At 42.6% G+C, this 20,023-nt stretch overlaps 2 protein-coding genes across 3 annotated transcripts in view; one reads left to right on the top strand and one right to left on the bottom strand.

The window, feature by feature from the left end:
• Positions 1 to 2,086: 2,086 nt before the first annotated feature.
• Positions 2,087 to 20,023, bottom strand: part of Alms1 (ALMS1 centrosome and basal body associated protein) — a 229,662-nt gene continuing 211,725 nt past the window's right edge. For both annotated transcript variants that reach the window (XR_010040661.1, XR_010040662.1), the window contains 6 exons: positions 19,283 to 19,440; positions 18,131 to 18,439; positions 17,599 to 17,814; positions 4,399 to 16,261; positions 3,409 to 3,506; positions 2,087 to 2,859 (listed from right to left, as the gene is read on the bottom strand). The gene's annotated coding sequence lies outside the window, so the exon portion shown is untranslated. The remainder of the gene's footprint in view (positions 2,860 to 3,408; positions 3,507 to 4,398; positions 16,262 to 17,598; positions 17,815 to 18,130; positions 18,440 to 19,282; positions 19,441 to 20,023) is intronic.
• LOC134471304 (N-acetyltransferase family 8 member 3-like) lies at positions 2,618 to 3,407 on the top strand. The gene has a single exon (XM_063229594.1). It carries the CDS (start codon positions 2,618 to 2,620, stop codon positions 3,299 to 3,301), a length of 684 nt encoding a protein of 227 aa, XP_063085664.1. The 3' UTR covers positions 3,302 to 3,407.

The raw sequence follows: 20,023 nt of genomic DNA, 5'->3' as shown, positions 1-20,023 counted from the left end.
CAGTCTCCAGTAAGTGCCCTGGGTTCCAGTTTCTGGTCCCACCTTCTGGTGTTTCACGAGGAAGCTGCAGGCAGCATCTACAGGCAAATTCTCATTTCTCCAAATATGGGCCCATGTCCTTCTAGAAGCGGTTGCCACAGTCCTAACCATCATCTTACACTTTCCTGTGCTCATTCATTTGAACCATTTACTTCTTCTACTTTTGCCCTGAATGTACCTCCAAATGGTCCAGGTCACACTATCACCTCTGCTGGTTCACATTATTATTGTTTCTTGGGCCTCGGCTGGTCCAGATGGCTCCTCCAACACTGACCAAGGTCCTTTTTTCAGGCCACTCAGACCACACATGCAATTAGTTGGCATCCAATGTTTTGGAATAAATGAGTAATAAGTACCCTTTTACTAGACGGGCTCAGATTCAAGCCAGGTGGCCTGTCTTAGTTGGCGTACACTTCACTTGGTTCGCATTAGCCCTTCTTGGCCAGTGGTCTTGCAATGAACACCTTATACACTGTATCTGGCTGCTTTTCTCTTACCCTTACCCTTTACTGCATGGGGCCCTGCTGCCATTCCTACCTCCTCAATTCCATTCTCCACACTCAGCCAGAGCAACACAAACATGCACAATCACACACAAGGACGGAAGTACCCCAAACGCCCGCCATGTTGATTCCTAGCTAAAAAGATAGCTGTACTCTTCCTTGCTCCTGAAATAGGTCTGCTAATGTGGGTGCTGGCCAGGCTTAGCCAGGTGCCTTCTGCCCTCGCCTACTCTTTCTCCCATCCCCTCCATCAGTAGCCTTTCCTCCTGCCTCAGGGTCACCAGACTTCTTTTTTACTCAGCCTGAAGAGCTTCCTTCACTGCCCACTAAGCCCACTGTTGCACAAAAATACCAGCTTGTGCTGTCCTCCTGCTTCAGAAAACCCTGAGGGAGGAAACCCAACACCTTCACGGGTCTGTAAGGCTGGTAGGCCATGTGGGCAGAGGTGAGCTTGTTTTTAGAAGAGAGTTGCTCCTTCTCTAAAGGAGATTTCCGTGGAGAGGGATTTGCCCTTCCCTTTTGCTGTTCCTGTCTTAGTGAGGCACGTGCTCAGGAAAAATGTAAGAAGTGCAATGGTGCCAGGTCTGAGCCACCCCCACAGCCCACAGCAGCTGCCCACCACCTGGTGCCTGCTGGTTGGACACCAGCACTGCTGGAGGTCAAAAATAACACCTGAAATGCAGTAGGTGTCTCCATACAATTCCTAAGAGACTGATAGCAGGGACAAAGAAGGAGAGAGAGCAGTGAATGAGAGAAACTACATAGCATCTGTTTTTCATGGGCCAGGTGAGGCTTTGGCAGGGAGCAGTGCAGCTGCAAAGGAGCTTGTTGCCGAGCTAGGGAATGTGGATCCTTGTCCATACTAACAGAGCACAGGGTGACTGCTGCAGATCTGTCACCTGCCAGGTATGTGCTTGGTACCAGCATGGACATGAAAAAGAGCCAAGTGTGCAGGGTGAGCCATGCTGCAGCCTGGTGGGACTAGGAAGAGGTGGGCAGGTCTCCTCCAAGGATGAAGACTCCTGCATCATCTTAGAACCTACTTCCCCTTATAGGTCACAAACTTTCCCAAAGGATCTCAAAGGTGAATGGAGCTGTCACAGATCAGGTCCTTGAACCCAGGGTTGATGATTATCAAATGTCCAAGAGTGAGCCAAGGAGGTGGTACCACATCTGCTCCCCAAAAGTAGGATGGGCTAGAGACAGTGCAACCAGTCAGAAGATGAGGGTTGAGGCCACCCTGGACACTCGGCTCTGTGGTAGCAGGTGAGAGAACCTAGGTCTGTTTGGTGCTGTGGTCCTGAGATTTAAGATTGGATCCTTTTCAGTGGTTGGCCCTTTTGCCATCTCAGCAGCCTAAATCTGCCAAGGGGAAGGAGGCTTTGCTAAAACTTCTGCTCAGGACCACAGGATTTCTGTAATGGGTGGACTCTGATGAGGGACCAAGGGCTGGGGACATGAGATCTGGTGGCCACATTGTCAGCCCGGTGTTCCACGGTGCTCACAGAGCACATAAAGGAATAATGAATATGGAGAGAAAGGGATTTGATTTACCAATATTTCATATAAGATTATATAGATATTCCACTGATATAGATATAGACAGAAAATATAGATATAGATATGATTTTTTTTGTTCAAGACAGTCTCACTATATAGTTCAAGTTGGCCTCAAACTTGTGATGATCCTGCTTCAGGCTCCCAATTCAGCCTGGAATTACAGGTGTCTGATGCCATGCCCAGCTATGTTATATAACATTCTCAAAGGAACCCTAGAAGACAGGTGTTATTTTACCTTGCTCTACAGACGAAGACATAGGCTCAGAGAGGGTAAGTGCCATGACCAGTTCACACAGGTGAAGGATCTCAATCAACTTTCTGACTCCAAACTTTCTCTCAGTGATGTTTTCCTGTTTCCCCTGGATGACAGCTGAAAGCAGTCTCTGTGCCCCTCAGGGAGCTCGGAAATGTGTGGACACTTCTTCTTCTTTCTTTTCCAGGGCTGCAGGCAAGGTACACAGGCAGATCTAGCCATTTATCCTGGTCTTTGGGATTTTAGGCACAGAAATCTTAACATGGCTTCTTATCAGATTCGCAAGTATCAAGAGAGTGACAGAAAAACCGTCCTGGACTTGTTTTCCAGTGGCTCGTTGGAGCATATCCCTGCCACCTTCCGCTACACGCTGATTCTGCCCCAAACCCTTCTGTTCATTTTTGCGGTGCTCCTCTCTGTATTCCTGGCCTCTGGTTCCTGGCTCCTGGTCATTGTATCCAGCCTCATTCTGCTCGTTTTCCTGTGGTTCCTGGCCGGATACACCTGGAAGAAGTATGTGAATGAATGTTTGTCCACAGACCTGGCTGACATCACCAAATCCTACCTGAGTGAATGTGGCTCCTGTTTCTGGGTGGCTGAGTCTGGGGGTAAGGTGGTGGGCATTGTATGTGCTCTGTTGGCGGAGAAGCAGCCACTGGGCAAGAAGCGGCTGCGGCTGCGGCATCTGTCTGTGTCCTGGGAGCGTCGCAGAGAGGGGATAGGGAAAGCCCTGGTCAGGACTGTCCTCCAGTTTGCTCGGGAACAGGGCTGCAGTGAAATTGTCCTTAGCACTAGTATGCTGCAGTATGATGCTCTGGGCCTCTACCAGAGCATGGGCTTCCAGAAGACAGGCCATTCCTTCTATACCAGGTTCTCAAGGCTGAGGGGTACCCCTTTATTTCATCTCACATACCAGTTCCCTTCTGCTCGGGATGGAGGCCTGTAACTGTTTGTCTTGTGTATCAGTCAGTATCTAATCAGCTCTGCTATAGTAACAAGCAAACCCTGACATCTCAGTGATATAAACAATAAAAATATATTGTTCACACATACCTGAGCCTACTGTGTTTAATAGTGGGATGGGTATACAGTGGGAGGCTCTGCTCCATTCTGCCTTTCTGAGGTGGTTTCATGTGTCTAACAACAAGGCACTATTGTATAAAAAACACACAAACAATAACAAACTTTTATTTAACTTATGACTGTACCAGAAATTTCTTTTTTTCACATCCAAAGTTGTATTTACTTGACTAAAATATAAAGTAGTATTACCATAAACAGAGAAGACTATGGTTAGTGAAATCTAAAGACTATACACATTTAAAAAGCTGTCATACTGTAAACATCACAAAACACAAACACAAAGTCTCAATGTTTAATTAACAAACTAAGAACTCCTCTAGGAAATTTTCTCTTTTTTTCTGTTACCTAATTTTATTTTGGATTTAATTCACATTTTGGGTTTCTCATAGAAGAAAAACTATGCAATGTTATGCTTGAGTGTCAGATTTTTGTTTTCTTAATATTATGCTCTCAAATTGCATCCACTTTCCTACAAATGGCTCAAATTTATCCGCTTTATGACAGAGTAGTACTCCACCATGTATAAATACTACATTTTTGCAAGGTATGGTAACCCAGGCCTGTAATCCCAGCACTTGGGAGGTTGAGGCAGAAGGATTGCTGTGAGTTTGAGACCAACAGGGCTACATAATGAGTTCAAACCTACACTACATGGTAAGGCCCTGTCTCAAAATGTACACCTACATACATATATACACGCATACATACATACCTAAGTACCACATTTCCTTTATCCATTTATCTTTGGACAGACATATAAGTCAGTCCCAAGATTTAGCTATTATGAATTGTTCTACTATAAACACAGGTATGTATATATCATTGTAATGTGGTACCTTTAACTATTTCAGGAAGATACCTAGTTAGACAATAAATGGGTCAAATAGATTTTCTATTTTTAGTTTTTTAAGGAATCTTCTTACTGATTTCCATAGTGATTGTACTAACTTACATTCTTACCAACAATGTAGAAAGGTTCCTTTTCCCCTGAAACCTTTCAGTTTTTGTTATTATTTGATTTCTTGGTGATGGTCATTTTTTCTGGAATGAAAGAGAAAGTCAGTGTGGCTTTAATTTGCATTTATGTAATGGCTGGTGATGCTGAACATTTTTTTTAAAGAGGAAAATAACAAGGAAATTAAAACAATGAAATCAATCTAACTAAACCAGCATAATTGATACAGGACTTTCAAACCTTTTGAATCAACACTAGTTACCACAATGCCTTTGTCGGCTTCAAAATAGCTCTAGATATCACCTTCGGACATATAGGATAGAATAGAAACAATAAAAACAAAACGAATGCAATAAAGAATCTCAAAACAAACCAGTAGTAAATACACAATGGCTTCCATAACATGTTTTGCTATCTTTTTTTTTTTAAATTTTTATTTAAGGAGAAAAGAAAAGAAAGAAAAAAAAACAGTGAAGGGGTACAAGTTATACAGATTTACAGAATAAAAAAATGCACAGTAGGAAATCACTAGTTAATGGATTACATATTGCCATCTTAGAAATAATTGTTCAAGTCACAAAATTAAAGCTTGTAGAGTGGACATTCCAACAATGATACTGCAGACAGTTCTGTTCAATGATCCAATAAAACTCTGTGATATCATTTTCTATCTTATACATTTAAATATACATGCAGTTATATAGTTTAGAGCACTTTCTTTTCCTCTCTTTTGTACAGTGACTATTACACATTTTGGGTTTCATTGCTCCCACGGTTCTTGTTGCTTTTTTGGAAGAGAGTAAAACCAAATGTGACATAACAGAACAGAATCGGTCAAGTCAAAAGGGTGGACATAATAGATAATATAAAAACATAATACAAGGTGATCAACAATGGTTACCATAATGCCTCCCGCTATTTCTAATAGAATTGCCTATATCATTAGTTGTAATACAATTGAACAAAACCGTAAAGAATAAAACCGACAAAACCAAAACATTGGAGATATTGTAGGTCTTCAAAAGTAGATAAAAGTCAACGAGAATGGGCGTTATAATGAATCTCATTATCTTCTCAGCTGATGCCTAAACTTTCGAACCTGATACTATCCAGCAAAACAGAATAGAGGAACCTCAGTCAAAAACAAGATGGTGAGAGTAACACAGGGCTTCAATTCGAGATAATAGAAAGTCAAAGTGGGTTACTATATTATATCCTGCTATATTTTTCCCTTTAATTAAATGGATAAAAATAAAAAAGTAAATAATGGAGTGGAGATTGAGAGAAAAGAGGGCATAACAGCGAAACAGGGCAGATCAAAACATAACCATTTAAGCAGAATAGTGTTTCACCACCAGATAATCCTGACCCAAAAATAGTTACCATATTGACTCCCTCCCTGAAGTCCTTGAGTACAACTTCATATACTGTAGCATTAAGTATATCAAAACAATGTAAATCCATTTAAGAGAATGACAGCATTATAGAGTATTTAGAATCGACTAACAGAAAATGAACAATGGTCTCTGTATAATCTCCTTGTCTTTAAAAGGTTTTTTCTTATACTATCGTACTTAACAAAATCCAATAAGATACAACCTGTTTAGACCATTGGAGACAGAAGAACAAAAGCTAGATGAGACTTCAAAACAAGATGGTACTAAATCAGCATTACCTATTAAGATGTCATTTTCTCCAAAAAAAGCTGTTCCTATCATCCAATCTTCTCTGTCTCATTTCTGTTGAGCTCTTTTTCTGTCAGTAGCTGTCAGTTTGTCTTCTTCATTTTGTTCTCTGCTCCATTCGTTGTGGCCTCCCCGCCCCTATTTCTGGGTTCTTTGTATTTTTCTTTTTTTAGAATATCCTGCAATACTTTCTGTAGGGTTGAATTGGTGGTTGCAAATTCCCCCAGTTCCTCTTTATCCTGGAAGCACCTCGTTTTTCCATCAATTTCCAGGGACAGTTGTGCAGGATATCTCAATCTTGGCTGGAGATTATTATCTTTCAAAGCTTGAATTATTTCTCCCCATGCTCTTCGTGATTTGATGGTTTGTGAAGAGAAATCTGCTGTAATTCTGATGGGTCTTCCCTTGTAAGTGATCTGTTTCTTGTCTCTTACAGCTTTTAATATTCTGTTCTTGTATTGAATTTCTGGAATTTTTATTATTATATGCCTGGGTGTTTCTCTGTTAGGGTTGTAGGTAGCTGGGGTCCTGTATGCCTCATACATTTGAGTATCTTTACCTTTTGCTAAATTAGGAAAATTCTCCTGGATTATTTCTGTGAGTAGCTTTTGTAGTTCACTTGTTTGTGTCCCTACTTCTTCTTTTATGTTCTTAATCCTTAAGTTATGGCTCCTCTTATCATCTTCTTGTCTTTGTATTATTGCTGTGTGTTTCTTTGTTATTTTTAAGAAGTTTTTCATTTCATTCTCCCATGTTTCAAGTCTGCCCTCCAATTCAGATAGTCTGTCCTTAGTTTCTTTCAAGCTGTTATGCCAGTCTTGGGTATACTTCTTGATTTCTTGATAGTCCCTTTGCACCTGCTTCACATACTCAATGCTTTCTCTGTTTTCTCCATCAAGCAATTCTCCCCTCTTTTTCTGTTCTTCCACTCCACCATCTGCTTTTTCCTGGGTGGTGCTTAGCATTTCTCTAACTATTCTGCATACTTCTAGCTTCAGGTCATTGATAACTTCATTCCTGAATTGGTCTATGAGGCTCTCTAAATGGCGCTTAATGTATATTGGTGCAGTGTCCACTGCCTGATTCTCAGGATTGGGGGTCGAGGAGCCTTTTTTGTTGCTTCCCTTCCCCATATTTTCTGTTCCTTATAAAATGTAATCTTACACAGGAGGCCCGGCTTCCCTGCCTGTCAGCCACAGCTTGATCAAATTGCGCTGGCTAGTTGTTCCCGCTCACCGCTGCGCCCCAGGGAGTTGCGGAGGAGGCAGCCTATGCGGGAGTCGGTCACTCCTCCGGGCCACCGTCAGGCTCTGGGATCTGGGTTAGGCCAGCCTAGGGAGTCCGCCAGCAACGTCCCTCCGGTCAGGCACCTTTCACCAATCCCGTCCGAGAGGGAAACATGCGGCTGCAGTTGCCACCGCGCCCTGCTCTTACAGGACTGCCCGCGCCCAGAAAAACCTCCGCTGGAGTCAACCTGCGGTAGGGAGTCAGTTCCTCGCTCACCTCGCCACCAGTCAGCCTTCCTCCCTGTCCGTCGCGTTTCCGACTCCGTTCGCAGACTCCCGTTTCCAAGCCTCTGCGTGTCTCTCCTTGCCGAGCCGCTATGGAGGCAGCCGGCCGCCGGGCGGCGGGAAATCCAAACCGCGGTTTCCAATGGCGCGGAGTCGAGCCTCCACACCGAGATTTTTCTGTTCCTATTTTAGCGCCAGGACTGTATTCCAAGTTGGATTCTCTCAGCCCAGTTCGTTCCTGAGTCAACAGAGCATATCTCTACTGGTTCGTATCTCCTTAGTCCGCATCATTCCTGGCCTCTGAGCCGAGCCTTTAGAGAGCGTTCAGTAGTTGCTGTTGTCTGTCCGCCATGTTCTCCCCGTCCTTGTCTTGCTATCTTTCAAATAGCTGCTTATGCCATCAGAGTTAGCATAATAAAATAAAAGAGAATAAACCTCAACCCAATAGAAAAAGCAATGACAATGATATGTTTCCAGGAGGGGGAATCTCCTCCCTGTGGGTCATGTTTCTCTTCTTCCGCAGTCCACAAACAATGCTGACTCACAGAGGTAGGCTTGGATCTGGCTCCTGCTGAACATTTTTTTTTCACATACTTATTAGCCAGTTGTGCTGTTTCCTTTGGGAAATGTCCATTCATCTCAGTGGCTTAGTTTTGATTTGGTCTTTTGTTTGGGGTGTTGGTTCTTTATATGTTCTAGATATTAATCCTCTGTCTGATGAATAATTGGCAAATTTTTTCACATTGTATAGGTTGTCGCTTCACACTATTATTTCTTTTACTGTGTATAAGCATTTAAATTTGATATGATCACATTTACTAATTCTTCATATTATTTCTTGGGCAATTAGGGGTCTACTCAGAAAGACTATGCTTACACCTATGTCTTCAAGAGTTTCACCTATTTTATCTTCTAAGAGGTTAAGTGTTTCTGTTTTAATATGTAGGTCTTTAATCTACTTCAATTTTAATTTAGTATATGATGAGAGATACAGGTCTAGGTTCAATCTTTGGCATGTGAATAGCCAGTTTTCTTAGCACCACTTGTTAAAGACACTACTTTTCCCCCAGTTTAAGTTTTCAGCCCCCTGGTTAGATATCAGCTAGCCAAATGTGGCTGGAGTTGTTTCTTGCATCCTCTATTCTGTTCTACTGATCCACCTGTCTGGCTTTCCCCACCCCCAATACTATGCTGTTTTTATCACTGTAGCTTTGCAGCGTAACTTGAAGTATAGAATTGTAATGTTCTTGCCTTGTTCTTTGCTATTCTAGGTCTTTTCTGGTTTCATATGACCTTTATCAATGTTTTGCTAGTTCTATGAGGAATGTCATTATTATTGTGATTGGAGTGCATTAAACATGTATAAATTTTGGAAGTATGGCTATTTTGACTATATTGATTCTAACTGTCCAGAAACAATGGGTATCCTTTCATTTTCTGATGTCCTCTTTGATGTCTTTGTAAGGTTTTGCTATAGTTTTCATCGTAGAGGTCTTTCACATCCTTAGTTAGGTTAATACCAAAGTATTTTTCTTGATGCTGTTGTGAAAAATATTGTTGTTCTAATTTCTCTCTCAGTGAGTTTATTACCAGTATACAGAAATGCTATTGATTTTTGTGTATTGACTTTGTATCCCACTATACTTCCAAAGTTGCTAGAATTTTTTTTGAGTTTTCTTTGTAGAAGATCATGTCGTCTGCAAATAATGATAATTCAACTTCTCCATGTCCTGTATGCATATCCCTTTTATTACCCTTGCCTGCTTGATCTGGCCAATGTTTTGCACACTGCATTTTACAGGAGTGGTGATAGAAGATGTCCTTGTCTTTTTTCTAATTTTGAGGGAAAGCTTTTGGCTTCTTTTTATTTAGTATGATTTTGGCTATTGGCTTTTCATAAATGGCTTACATCACATTGAGATAAGCTTCTCCTATAACTTTCTTCATGGTTTTTATCATGAATGGATGTTTTGATTTTGTCAAAGGCTTTTACTGCACCAATCAAGATCATCATGTGGTTTTTGTGCTTGTTTCTTTTTATTTGATATGCTGCATTGATTTGTATATCTTGAACCATTTGTACATCCCTTACATGAATTGTACTTGGTCATTATGTATGATCTTTTTGATGTTTTGTTGCATCATTTGCCAATAGCTTGTTGAGGACTTTTGCATCTATGTTCATTGATGAGATTGGTCTGTAACTTTCTTTTTATGTTGGGTCCTTGTCTGGCTTAGAAATGAGGGTAATGCTATCTTCCAGTAACGTCTTTGAGAGTACTACTTCCCTATTGATATCACTAAAGAGTTTGAGAAGCACTGGTGTTAGATCTTCTCTAAAATTCTTGCAGAATTAGACAGTGAATCAGTTGAAACCAGGGCTTTTCTTAGTTGGCAGGTGTCTTAATTTTCTTATTGCTGATGTGAAATACTCAACACCCAAACTTAAAGGAGAAAAGGTTTGGCCCACCATTTGTAGATGTTTCAGTACAAGCTTGCTGGCTCCAAGCTGGGGTGGCATGGCAGATGGACATCATAGAGGAGAAGCAGTCCATGGCAGGCAGAAGACAGCAAGCAATAAGCAACAAGTAAGGACTCTTGTTCTGTCCCTTATATCTTATCCAAACTCCCCAACCTTAGAGTCAGTTGCACTCACACCCAGGATGAGGCACCCTTAATCCTACCCAGAACTACACCAAACCAATCAGTGGTCTGATTTAGTAATCACACACTCTCGGTCCCAGCAACACACACTCGAGATTGAGCCACCTTCCAAAACCACCCCAGGGACTACCTAAGTATTTAGGAGGATATCTAGACCTAAACCATAACAGTTGGTTTTCATCATTTCCTCAGTTTTACTGCCTGATATTGGATTAGTCAGAATTTTCAGTCTTGGTACAGCTTTGGTAGCTCATATTTATCTAGGAATCTATCCATTTCTTTTGAATTCTCCATTTTATAAGAATACAGGTTCTCAAAGTTGTTAGTAATGATCTTCTGGGTTTGCGAAGAGGCTGTTGTGATTTTACCTTTTTCATTTCTACTTGAATTTATTTGGGTCTCTTCTTTTCCTCTTTTTTTGGTAAGATCAGCTAAGGATTTATTTATTTTATTCTTTCAGAGAACCAGCTCTCTGATTCATTGATCTTGTGTAATTTTTGTCTCAATTTTATTAATTTCTGCACTGATCTTTATAGTACCCTTTCTTGTATTAGCTTTGGGTTTGGATTTCTCTTGATTTTCTAAGACCTTGAAGTGCATTAATAGATTCTTTATTTGGATTCACTCTGTCATTCTGATGTGGGCATTCACAGCCATAAAAATTCCTCTTCATTTCATTATGTTCAATAGTCTCTCTTACATTTTTTTTTCTTCTTTTTTTGTTTGTTTGTTTGTTTTGGCACAGGAATTAAACTAGGACCTTGTCCTTACCAGGGAGACACTTGTGCCAATGAGCTATCTCCCCAGTCCCAGCATCTCTAATGTTATATTGCCATTATTGTTTGGTTCTATGAACTGTTAGGTGTCTTCCTTGATTTATTCATCAACACATTGATTATTTAAGAGAGCTTTGATTAGTTTCCATGTATTTGTATCATTTTTGTGATTTCTTTTGCCATGAATTTCTAGTTTCATGGTGTAGTGATCTGATACATGGGATAATTTTGATTCTGTACTTACTTATGCATCGTATGTAGTCTGCCTTAGAGAAAGTTCCATGTGCTGCTAAGAATGTGTATTCCATTTTTGCTGGGCTGAAAACCTATTTTTTATTTGTTTGAAAGTGAATTCAACTCTCATATTTCTTTGTTGACTTTCTGTCTAGTTGACTTATTTGTGACAGTGGGGCACGGAGTTCTCTCAATAAAATTGTGTTGATGTTTATCTTATCTTTTATGTCCAGTGGTGTTTGTTTTATGAAGTTGGGTACACTGGTGTTCAATGCTTATATGTTTTTTAATATAATAAAATACAACAAAACAAGACAGAACAAAGCCAATCAGGACAATGCAGTGAAATTGGTACAGAACTTCAGAGCAGGATACCAGGATAACAATACGTACCATAGTATATCTTGTTATCTTCACAATAGTTGTCCATTCAATCAGGTATAGAAAAATCAAACCAAAAACAGAACACTATAAAACCAATCAAAACAGAATAATGAATAGAGCAAAGCAATTAATCAGAACAAAGCAAAACAATGAAAACAATATTGGCCTTCAAAGACAAGATAGAAAAAAATCCTCCACATTTGCTATATTGCATACTGTCATCCTAAGCATAATGTAAGCATAATAAGAGATGCTGACACTTCTGGCCCCAGGTTAGCATAATCAACCAAACAATACAAGCATTTAGTTGCTTTGTGTACCTTAGTTGTTATCAATCATGGCTGATCTCCAAACCATCCAGCTGCTAACTGGGATGGGGCATATTTGATTCTTAGCCTGCACGCAGGTAGGCCCATGAGAGATAATGATTTGTTCTCTCCAGGTGCACCCATGGCTCTCTCCACTTACCAGGAAGAATGGTTCATTGCTTTCTTGATTGGTCCCCCAAGTTCCAGCATGGCTGATTCTCTGGAAACACCAGTGCTGATATGTTTATAATTGTTATCTCATCCTGTTAAAATATTTCCTTAACTAATATGTAGTGAGTGAGCTTCTTTGCCTCTTCTGATCACTTTTGGCTTGAAGTCCACTTTGTCTGAAAATACAATAGCTATTTCTGCTTGTTTTGAGAGTTCCTCTTGGAGCGTTCAGTTTGCTTCTGCACAGCCAGACTCCTTTCCCCATCAGCCATAAGTTAGGATCTGGTCAGAGAGTCCAGATTGTTTCGTTTCCTTCTTTTGTGTGGTAGGGTCCATTTCTCTAACTTCTCTATAACATTTAATTTTCCTGTCAGTTCCTTTCGTCTTCCCAGAAAACTACTTCTCCTTTTTACTTCCCAAACTTGTTACTTCCCAGTGTCTGGAGTCTGGATCTTGGGGAGGCTGACTTTTGCTGCCATTCACCTCTCCACTATCTTCATTCCCTTGCATGAGCAATTTCTGCTGGGACTGGATGGACAGTTGTCTGGGTTTCAGGATACCTGTACAAATGTCCTGAGGTACTAGGGCCAGTGGGTTTCACCCTGCTCCAGAAGCTCAGGCAGGATGCAAGGTCATTGTAGATCAGCCAAAATAGAAGTCAAAAGAAACAAAGGTTTTTCAAAGTTACAACAGGTGTCACATATGCTAACTTCCCAGCCTCAATGAAAACATAGAGCCACCTGTACACAGACACGCTATAGAATCACAGAGCAAAGAGACAGAATGTGGCCCTGTGTGGAGAAACTGAGACAGTTCTAGTTCTTTCTTTTTGGGGGGTGAGGATTGACTCGGTCTCGATGTAGTTCAGACTGGTGCTTAACTCACTGTGTAGCACAGGCTGGCCTTGAACCTGCAACAATCCTACTGCTTCAGCCTTGTAAGTGCTGGGATTATAGGCATGCGCCACTATACCTGGCTATCACTTCTATTTCTTAAGCAATTTGTATGTGACTTTTCTACATTTGCAATATAAAAGCCCTAACCATCATGTTCAGCCTCTAACTAAGGGGATTCTGGATTTAGATGTCTCTGCCATGTTCTGTGTCCTGAGTTCTTCCGGGTGTCATCCTTGGAGGAGCAGCCATGCTTCCCGTGTCTGCTGCCCTTTACGCCAAGCACAGAACCTGGCACATGGCAAGGACTCAGCTATTGTCTGCCAAATAAAGTAACCAGTGTGGACAGAGAAAACCTAGTTGCTGTTAAAAGGCCTCAGAAATGCAGATGATACAGTTAAGCCTAGGAAGGAAGAAGAGCCTCAGTGTAAACTGAGGTTTTGGTGATGCCATGGAAACCACAGGGCATGGGGACTCACGTCCAGGATTTGATGTTAAATATTGAATTCTTATCTTGTGTCAAAGATACCAAATCTCATCAGACTCTACCAAGAGCCCTGGGTTCCAGCTGCAGCCTCACCTGCTGTCTCAGGAAGACCCTGAAGGCAGTGCCTACAGGTGAGTCCTAAACTTCTGGATCTGCCTTCCTCCGTGGTCCTCCTAGACATTCTCGCCACAACTCTGCTGTCATGTCTGGCTCATTTCTACTGCTCATTCCCATTTGAATTATCCTAACTCCTGCCATTTCTGCCCCTAAATACACCCACAGTGGCCCAGGTCTCAAGGCCTTGATTGGCTAAGTCCAAGTCATCACTTTGATTCTTGGGCCTTTACTGATACTGTGGCTCCTTTGTGAACACTGGCCAAGGCTCTCCATGCAGTACAGATCATAGATGCCTGGTACTGGAGAAACAGGGCCTTTGAGAACATTAGAAATAAGTTCTTTCCCTTGGCTAGGCTTAGCCCTAGGTAGGGCTAAAGGCTGATGCCTTAGAAAGTGCAGTAGGGGGAATTAATTCACATTTGCCCTTGGTGGCCAGAGCCCTTGTGAGCAAGCTACACAGCTGGACCTGGTGGCCCTTCTGTAGCTCAGATGCTGCACTTGCCTCTTAGTAAATCTGATACCACTCCTGCCTCCTCTGATCTGTTCTCCACCTACAAATCAAGAGATGATACAACACACACGTTTTAAGCTAAAAGTTCATTATGTAGCCTGCTTTGCTCTTTGCAAAGAGTTCACGCTACCCAATCTACATGCTGCTCCTATAACATGCACCTCTGCTACCTCTCCTGACCCCTTCCATCTGACTGGTCAGTCATATTTCCCCAAAAGCTGTGCCCTTTTTGCGTCTTTGCATAGTCCTGCTCTTGTTCCCACAGCCAGAGAAGCTACCCTCCCTCCCTGATGAGGCCCATCTTTCCTTGGGTTGCCCCAACTGTTCTGAGGAAACCTGGTTATCCTCTCCCTGCAGACCACACATCTGCATGAATGAAATCATACAAACACTGGCTTCTGCTATCCTCCTGCTTCAAGAAGCTATGCAAGAAAAAAGCCAACATCCTCATTGTTGTTGGGCACATGGGTACAGGCAAGTGCCTTTTTTAAGGGATATGTCTCTTCCATAGAAGAGAATTCCATGCAGAAGATTGCTCTTTTGTTTTGCTTTGCTTGTCTTAGTGAAGTATACGTTCAGATAAAATGTGTAAGAAATATGATGGCACTGACTCTGGGCCATCACCAGAGCCTGCGGCACCAGTCCACTCTGTCAACACTTCCAGAGGCTGCAAAGGACACCTACAGAACAGCAAGTGCATCCATATGGTTGCTGAACAGCTGAGCAGAATAGAGTGATTTGTGAGGGACCAGTTAAGCTTCAGGTGGGAGAAGCACAATGAGGAAACTTGCTGCTGAGCCGTGAGATGCGGACTCTGATCCATGACTAGAGATGCTCACTGTTAGTGATAACAGTATGTCTGGGATGGGGACTGGGGTGGGCTTCAAAGAGGGCTGAGCATGCTGCACAGACTGAGACAGGAGGATCACAAGTTCTAGGCCAGCCAGGCAACTTAGTGAGACCCTGCTACAAAACAAAAAAAAACAAGTAAAAAGGGCTGGGAATGTGGCTTAGTGTTACAGTGCTTGCCTGGCATTTTCAGGTCCCTGGATCCAAACCCAAGTATGCAGATGGGAACAGTGTGCAAGGTGAGAGATGCTGTGGCTTGAAGAGAACAGGAGCGATGTTAGGCCTCTCGTGAGGGTGACGCAGATAAACAAGTGTATACTCTCATTTTGCCTTGCAGATTAATTCTGCGAGGATTACAAAGCCAAATGGAATTGGGCTGTCTGTTTTGAGGCACTGACTATGGGGTTTATACTTATCAAATATTTACAAGACAGCCAATGTAATGGCACCCATCTCTTTCCAGAGCAGGCCCTAGAGTGTCTCTCCTGGATGCCATCAGAGGCTGTGGGTCAAAGTTTCCCTGAATGCTCTCAGCAGTGTGGTAGAGTGGGTCAAAGAATCTGGGTACAATTTGAGGCTCTCAGTGATGGTCTGGAGTCCTGAACCTTCCTGGGCATCTCAAGCTCACGCCATTTTTTTTTTTTTTTTTATCGGTACCGGGGATTGAACCCAGGACTGCCTGCTTCCAAGGCAGGTGCTTATGCCACTGAGCTAAATCCCTAGCCCCACTCATGCCATTTATAATTCTGACCGTTTTGTCATCTTATCAGCCTAGAACTGGGGAAAGGAGGTTTTGCTGATCATCTTTTGGTGAACACAGGATTTGTGCAATGGATGGATCCTGGAAAGAAACCAAAGGATTGGAGCATAGAGGTCTGGCTGTCACCAAGACCATCTCAGTGTCCTGAGAATCTCAGAGGACCTGTAATAGAGTAATGAGAGTGATGCAGGATTGTATGTGCCACTGTTTCATGTAAGATACTCTATTAAATCCTCAAGCAACCCTAGAGTGCATAGGTATATATTTACCGTTCTGCAGATGAGGATATATGCTGAGAATGGTTAGACATGGTCCAGATAATACAGCTAGAAAAAGGCTTCTGACCCTAAACCTTCTCCTAGTTAAAGTCTCCTCCTTTAGTATGGCAGCAGAAATACATACCCTTCAGCAGGGTCTCCATGGTGCTGGAGAGGCTGGGAGCTGTGCAAGAGGACAAGTATGGCTTCTTTCTTTTCTCCAGACTACAGGGAAATTGTGCAGGCAGGTCTAGCTGTCTTCTTTTTTTTTTTTTAATTTTTTTATTTAAGAGGAAAAAGAGAAAAACACAAAACAAAACAAAGCAGTGTAAGGTTACACATAATACAGAACTACAAAAAAAAACATAACAGTAAGAAATCACCTTCTTGCTAGATACCCTGGAAGATGTTTGTGTTCACAAGTTTTCACAAACCCTACATGACTGCATGGGACCCCTGATTCTGGGTGGCTTAGTTTGGCAATCATGTAGGGGGCACTGTGTGTGCTCTGCCAGTGGAGAACTTCCTATTGGGGAAGAAGCAGTTGTGGCAATGTCATCGCTCTGATTAAAGAAGACAAGGAGCAAACATAGTGCCTAATAAAGGGAAGAGATTGGGCAGCTGGACTGGGGGTGATTTGCACTCATAATGGGATAGTGTGAGTGGGACTGGCTGAGAAGGACACCTGGCACAAGGGCTGTGATAAGAAGCCCCACTGAGAGAGCAGCTTGGGAGTCCTCCCGGGGAGTCATCACAGGCAGATGGGACTGGCTCAGGACATTGGCCTAAAGATCCTGGGTCATGTGGTCCAGGGCAAAGATGAGCCTCAGTCTGAACATCTGGGGACCGCTGGCCTGCTCTCCACAGTGGATCACACTTGTGTGCACTAAAAGACCTTGACCCAACTCACAGCCACAGCAAGAGCTGTCTAGCTCAGGGTGACTGAAGGAGGACAACTAGCCCCAAGCAGGGACTCCCCACCTGCTCTCTGCGTGGACAGTGGGGCAAGAAGAAGCCGAGATGCTGTGTGACATGAGCAGAGGACTGGGGGTGGGGCTGGATGGATAGGGGACCTACTTGGGCAAGGAAGTCAGGAGTGGATGACAAGTCAGGAGTGGACCCAAGTATGGGTCAGCTAGGCAAGCCCAGGGGCAGCTCTTGTCCAGGAGCCCACAGATGGCTTCAAGTGTAGGACTCCCGAAGTTCAGAACTTAGGAAAACCAGGCCCTTTGTGCTTGTAGAGGCATAAGTGGGTTCTGGGGACTCTGCCAATGTGGACAGAGGAATGGCAAATTTGGGGGACTCTCCATCAGTGTGGCACACATAGGTGGTCAGGGCCATCCTGCCCCTGCTCACTAGGGCTCCCTCTTGTGGCGTACCACAGCAACACCCCAAGTCTGATATTGGTCCTCTACCCAGCAGGTGCCATGTCTTGCTCAGGAACCGTGAGTGACGAGAAGAGCCTATAAATGTGAGGAAGAATCAGAAACATGACCCCCAACATGTCAGTTTCAAATATTTGAGGTAGGGTCTGTGTGCCCCAGCCAAAGGCCATAGCTTCCTGAGAGTCCCAACATCCCATCACATTCTATCCCCACCTGGTACCCAAGGAGGGCTCCATCTTCGAACTCTCATTTGCTGAAGGTGACACTTAGTCCCACACTCATCCATAATGCAACATCGCCCTCTGGTGGTAACATCTAGAAGCCTCTTCTCTTGTAACCCTAGTAGCCAGGATGCCATTCCCAGAAGCACATCTGTATAGGGTAGTCTTCTAAGATCACTTGAGGTGCAGAAGGATGTAGGATAACTGGCTGTCGTGGAGAGTTAGGAAAGTAAGGTCTGTATATATCTCAAAGGTCAAAGAGGACATTTACTGTGACAAGCTGAATTTCTCTTTCCAGGTGTTACGGGGTACCAGGAAGCCTCTGAGAGCTTCTGCCATGGCTAAATTAGATTCCAGAAAGGAGCAGAATCCATGAACATTAGTTCTAATCTTCTTCCCTGCTGGGAAAGCCCTAGATATAGTTCTATGGATCTCTCACCAACCCACAAAACCTCTTTTCAGGAGTAGGGGAGGAAGAAAACACATTTCATCACTGAAGTATTAAACCCAAGGGTGACACTCACCATAGGCAGCCACTAGGAGGTTGCAAAGACAGAAGAAATGGCACTGTATAGCACAGCCAGTGGGTATTCCTATCCACCCTCTCTTGACCACGATCTGTCCTCAGATGGAGGAGTCGCCAGACCCACGGGTCTCACAGTGTTCCTCTGTGTTTGCAGATTGGCCTTAGGCAAGAGGAAAATGACCCCTTAGCTCCATAATGGGAGACAGTTTGGCATTTGGAATCCAAGTTAGTCTCTTCTGTCCTCCAGCCACTGGAAGGCAGGGCACAACCTCCCTGGATGATTCCATCTCAATGAAGCTCCTAAGTCCTTGAGAAGAGAGTCTTGAGTGTAAAACTGGTAAGAGACTTATTAGTTATTGAGGTCTGCATATATCTCAAAAGGGCAGAAAGGGCCTGTATAGTGATAGGCTTTCTAAATAAGGGAGAAAGTACGTCTTCCATTTTAAAAATTTTTAACAGGGAGAGCTCAGCATTGTGGTTGTCATTTTCCTATACCCTTGATCTGCTTCTGGAACACTGCCTGGTACTCCTGGGTCAGGCCAGTAGGGTTCCGGTCCAAGCATAACAACTGTGGACGGAAATATTTTCCTCCTTGTCTTGTCTCGTCTTCTCTTCTCTTCTTCCTTCCTTGATTTCTTCCTTCTCTTCTTCCTCCACCTTTCCTCTTTCTCCTTCTCTTTCTTTTCCTCTCCCTCTTCCTCCTTCTCAGACATATCCTCCTTCTTTTCCTCCTCCTCTTTTTTTACCCTGTTGGGGATCAAACTCAGGGCTTTCCACATGCCATATAAATGCTCTACCACTGAGCAAAATGCCTAACTCTACACTGAAAATCTGATATCAATGAGCTTATTTAGTATTTTGTATAAAGCTTCATATTTGTTAGCAGAAAATTGTAACTCAGTGAAAGTTAAGGATTGCTTATAGTAATAGATTTTTCTTTCAGATTCAGACCTCTGTCTTTACCAAAAATTTATGTGATGTATATCCCATTAAAGGTCACAAGTTAGGCAAAAGTTTCTTATTTATTAGAGATGAGAGATTTAAAAATTATGTTATGTCTAAATGAAAATTTAAGTATATTAGAAGATATCATCATGAATATTATGCATGGCTTTTAATTTCCAGTATTCTGTGTAAAAATGTGACTTACCTGTTATATTCTGTAGAGTTTTACATAGTCACCCATGGTTGGTATGTTCTATGGTGTTTGCTATTCAGATAAGATAGTAACATTAAGCTTACTTCTTCCATTATAATGTAATGTGATTCATCTTCTCTTGTGAATGCTCAGCAACTGAGGTTTGATAACTAAAAATAAGAGAGATCAATGGGCTAGAGATTAGCCAATATTTTGGCCCTAGCCCTCCAAGGTCAATGAGGATCCAAGACTTAAAAGAACCCCTCCTGCAACATCCTACAACTCAGGTAACTCCCTCCTTTTCTGATCAAGGAGATTATAGGATCACAGAGGAGAGTGATCAATGGTATGTAGTGTGCCTAAGGAGACTTACTAGGAAAGAAAAATCTCTCAAGCTTTCACAGAAAGCAACTTGGCCAAGCAATGCCCGTGACCATCCAAATGCTGACACTGACAGAAATACTAAAAGACGCTATACACGGTTCCAAGATAAATCCTGAGGAGACGTAACTGACCTTGACAGACAGCAAAAATTAATTAATATAGGTCTACCTTAACTTGGTTTTGAACACCCAGTAGAAAATTATAACTATAGGGAAAAAAATTGTCTGCAGCAGTCCTCTAAATACAGCTCCTCCAACTTCAACTGACCACCCATCACTTGCAGCTACAAAACAGAAAAGGGAGAGAAGTAGGGATCCACTAAGGCTGGAAATTGATCACATGTGTAGGGTTGAAGCAAGGCCTGTCTGA

The sequence above is a fragment of the Cavia porcellus genome, unplaced genomic scaffold (assembly GCF_034190915.1).
Source record: "Cavia porcellus strain 051 isolate PalLab524CR breed Dunkin Hartley unplaced genomic scaffold, mCavPor4.1 scaffold_18, whole genome shotgun sequence".
Classification (NCBI taxonomy): Eukaryota; Metazoa; Chordata; class Mammalia; order Rodentia; family Caviidae; genus Cavia; species Cavia porcellus.
This window is presented reverse-complemented; position numbering and strand designations above follow the sequence as displayed.

Coding starts and splice junctions, on each gene's coding strand:
- LOC134471304 (XM_063229594.1), top strand. CDS start 2,618: ATGGCTTCTTATCAGATTCGCAAGTATCAAGAGAGTGACAGAAAAACC.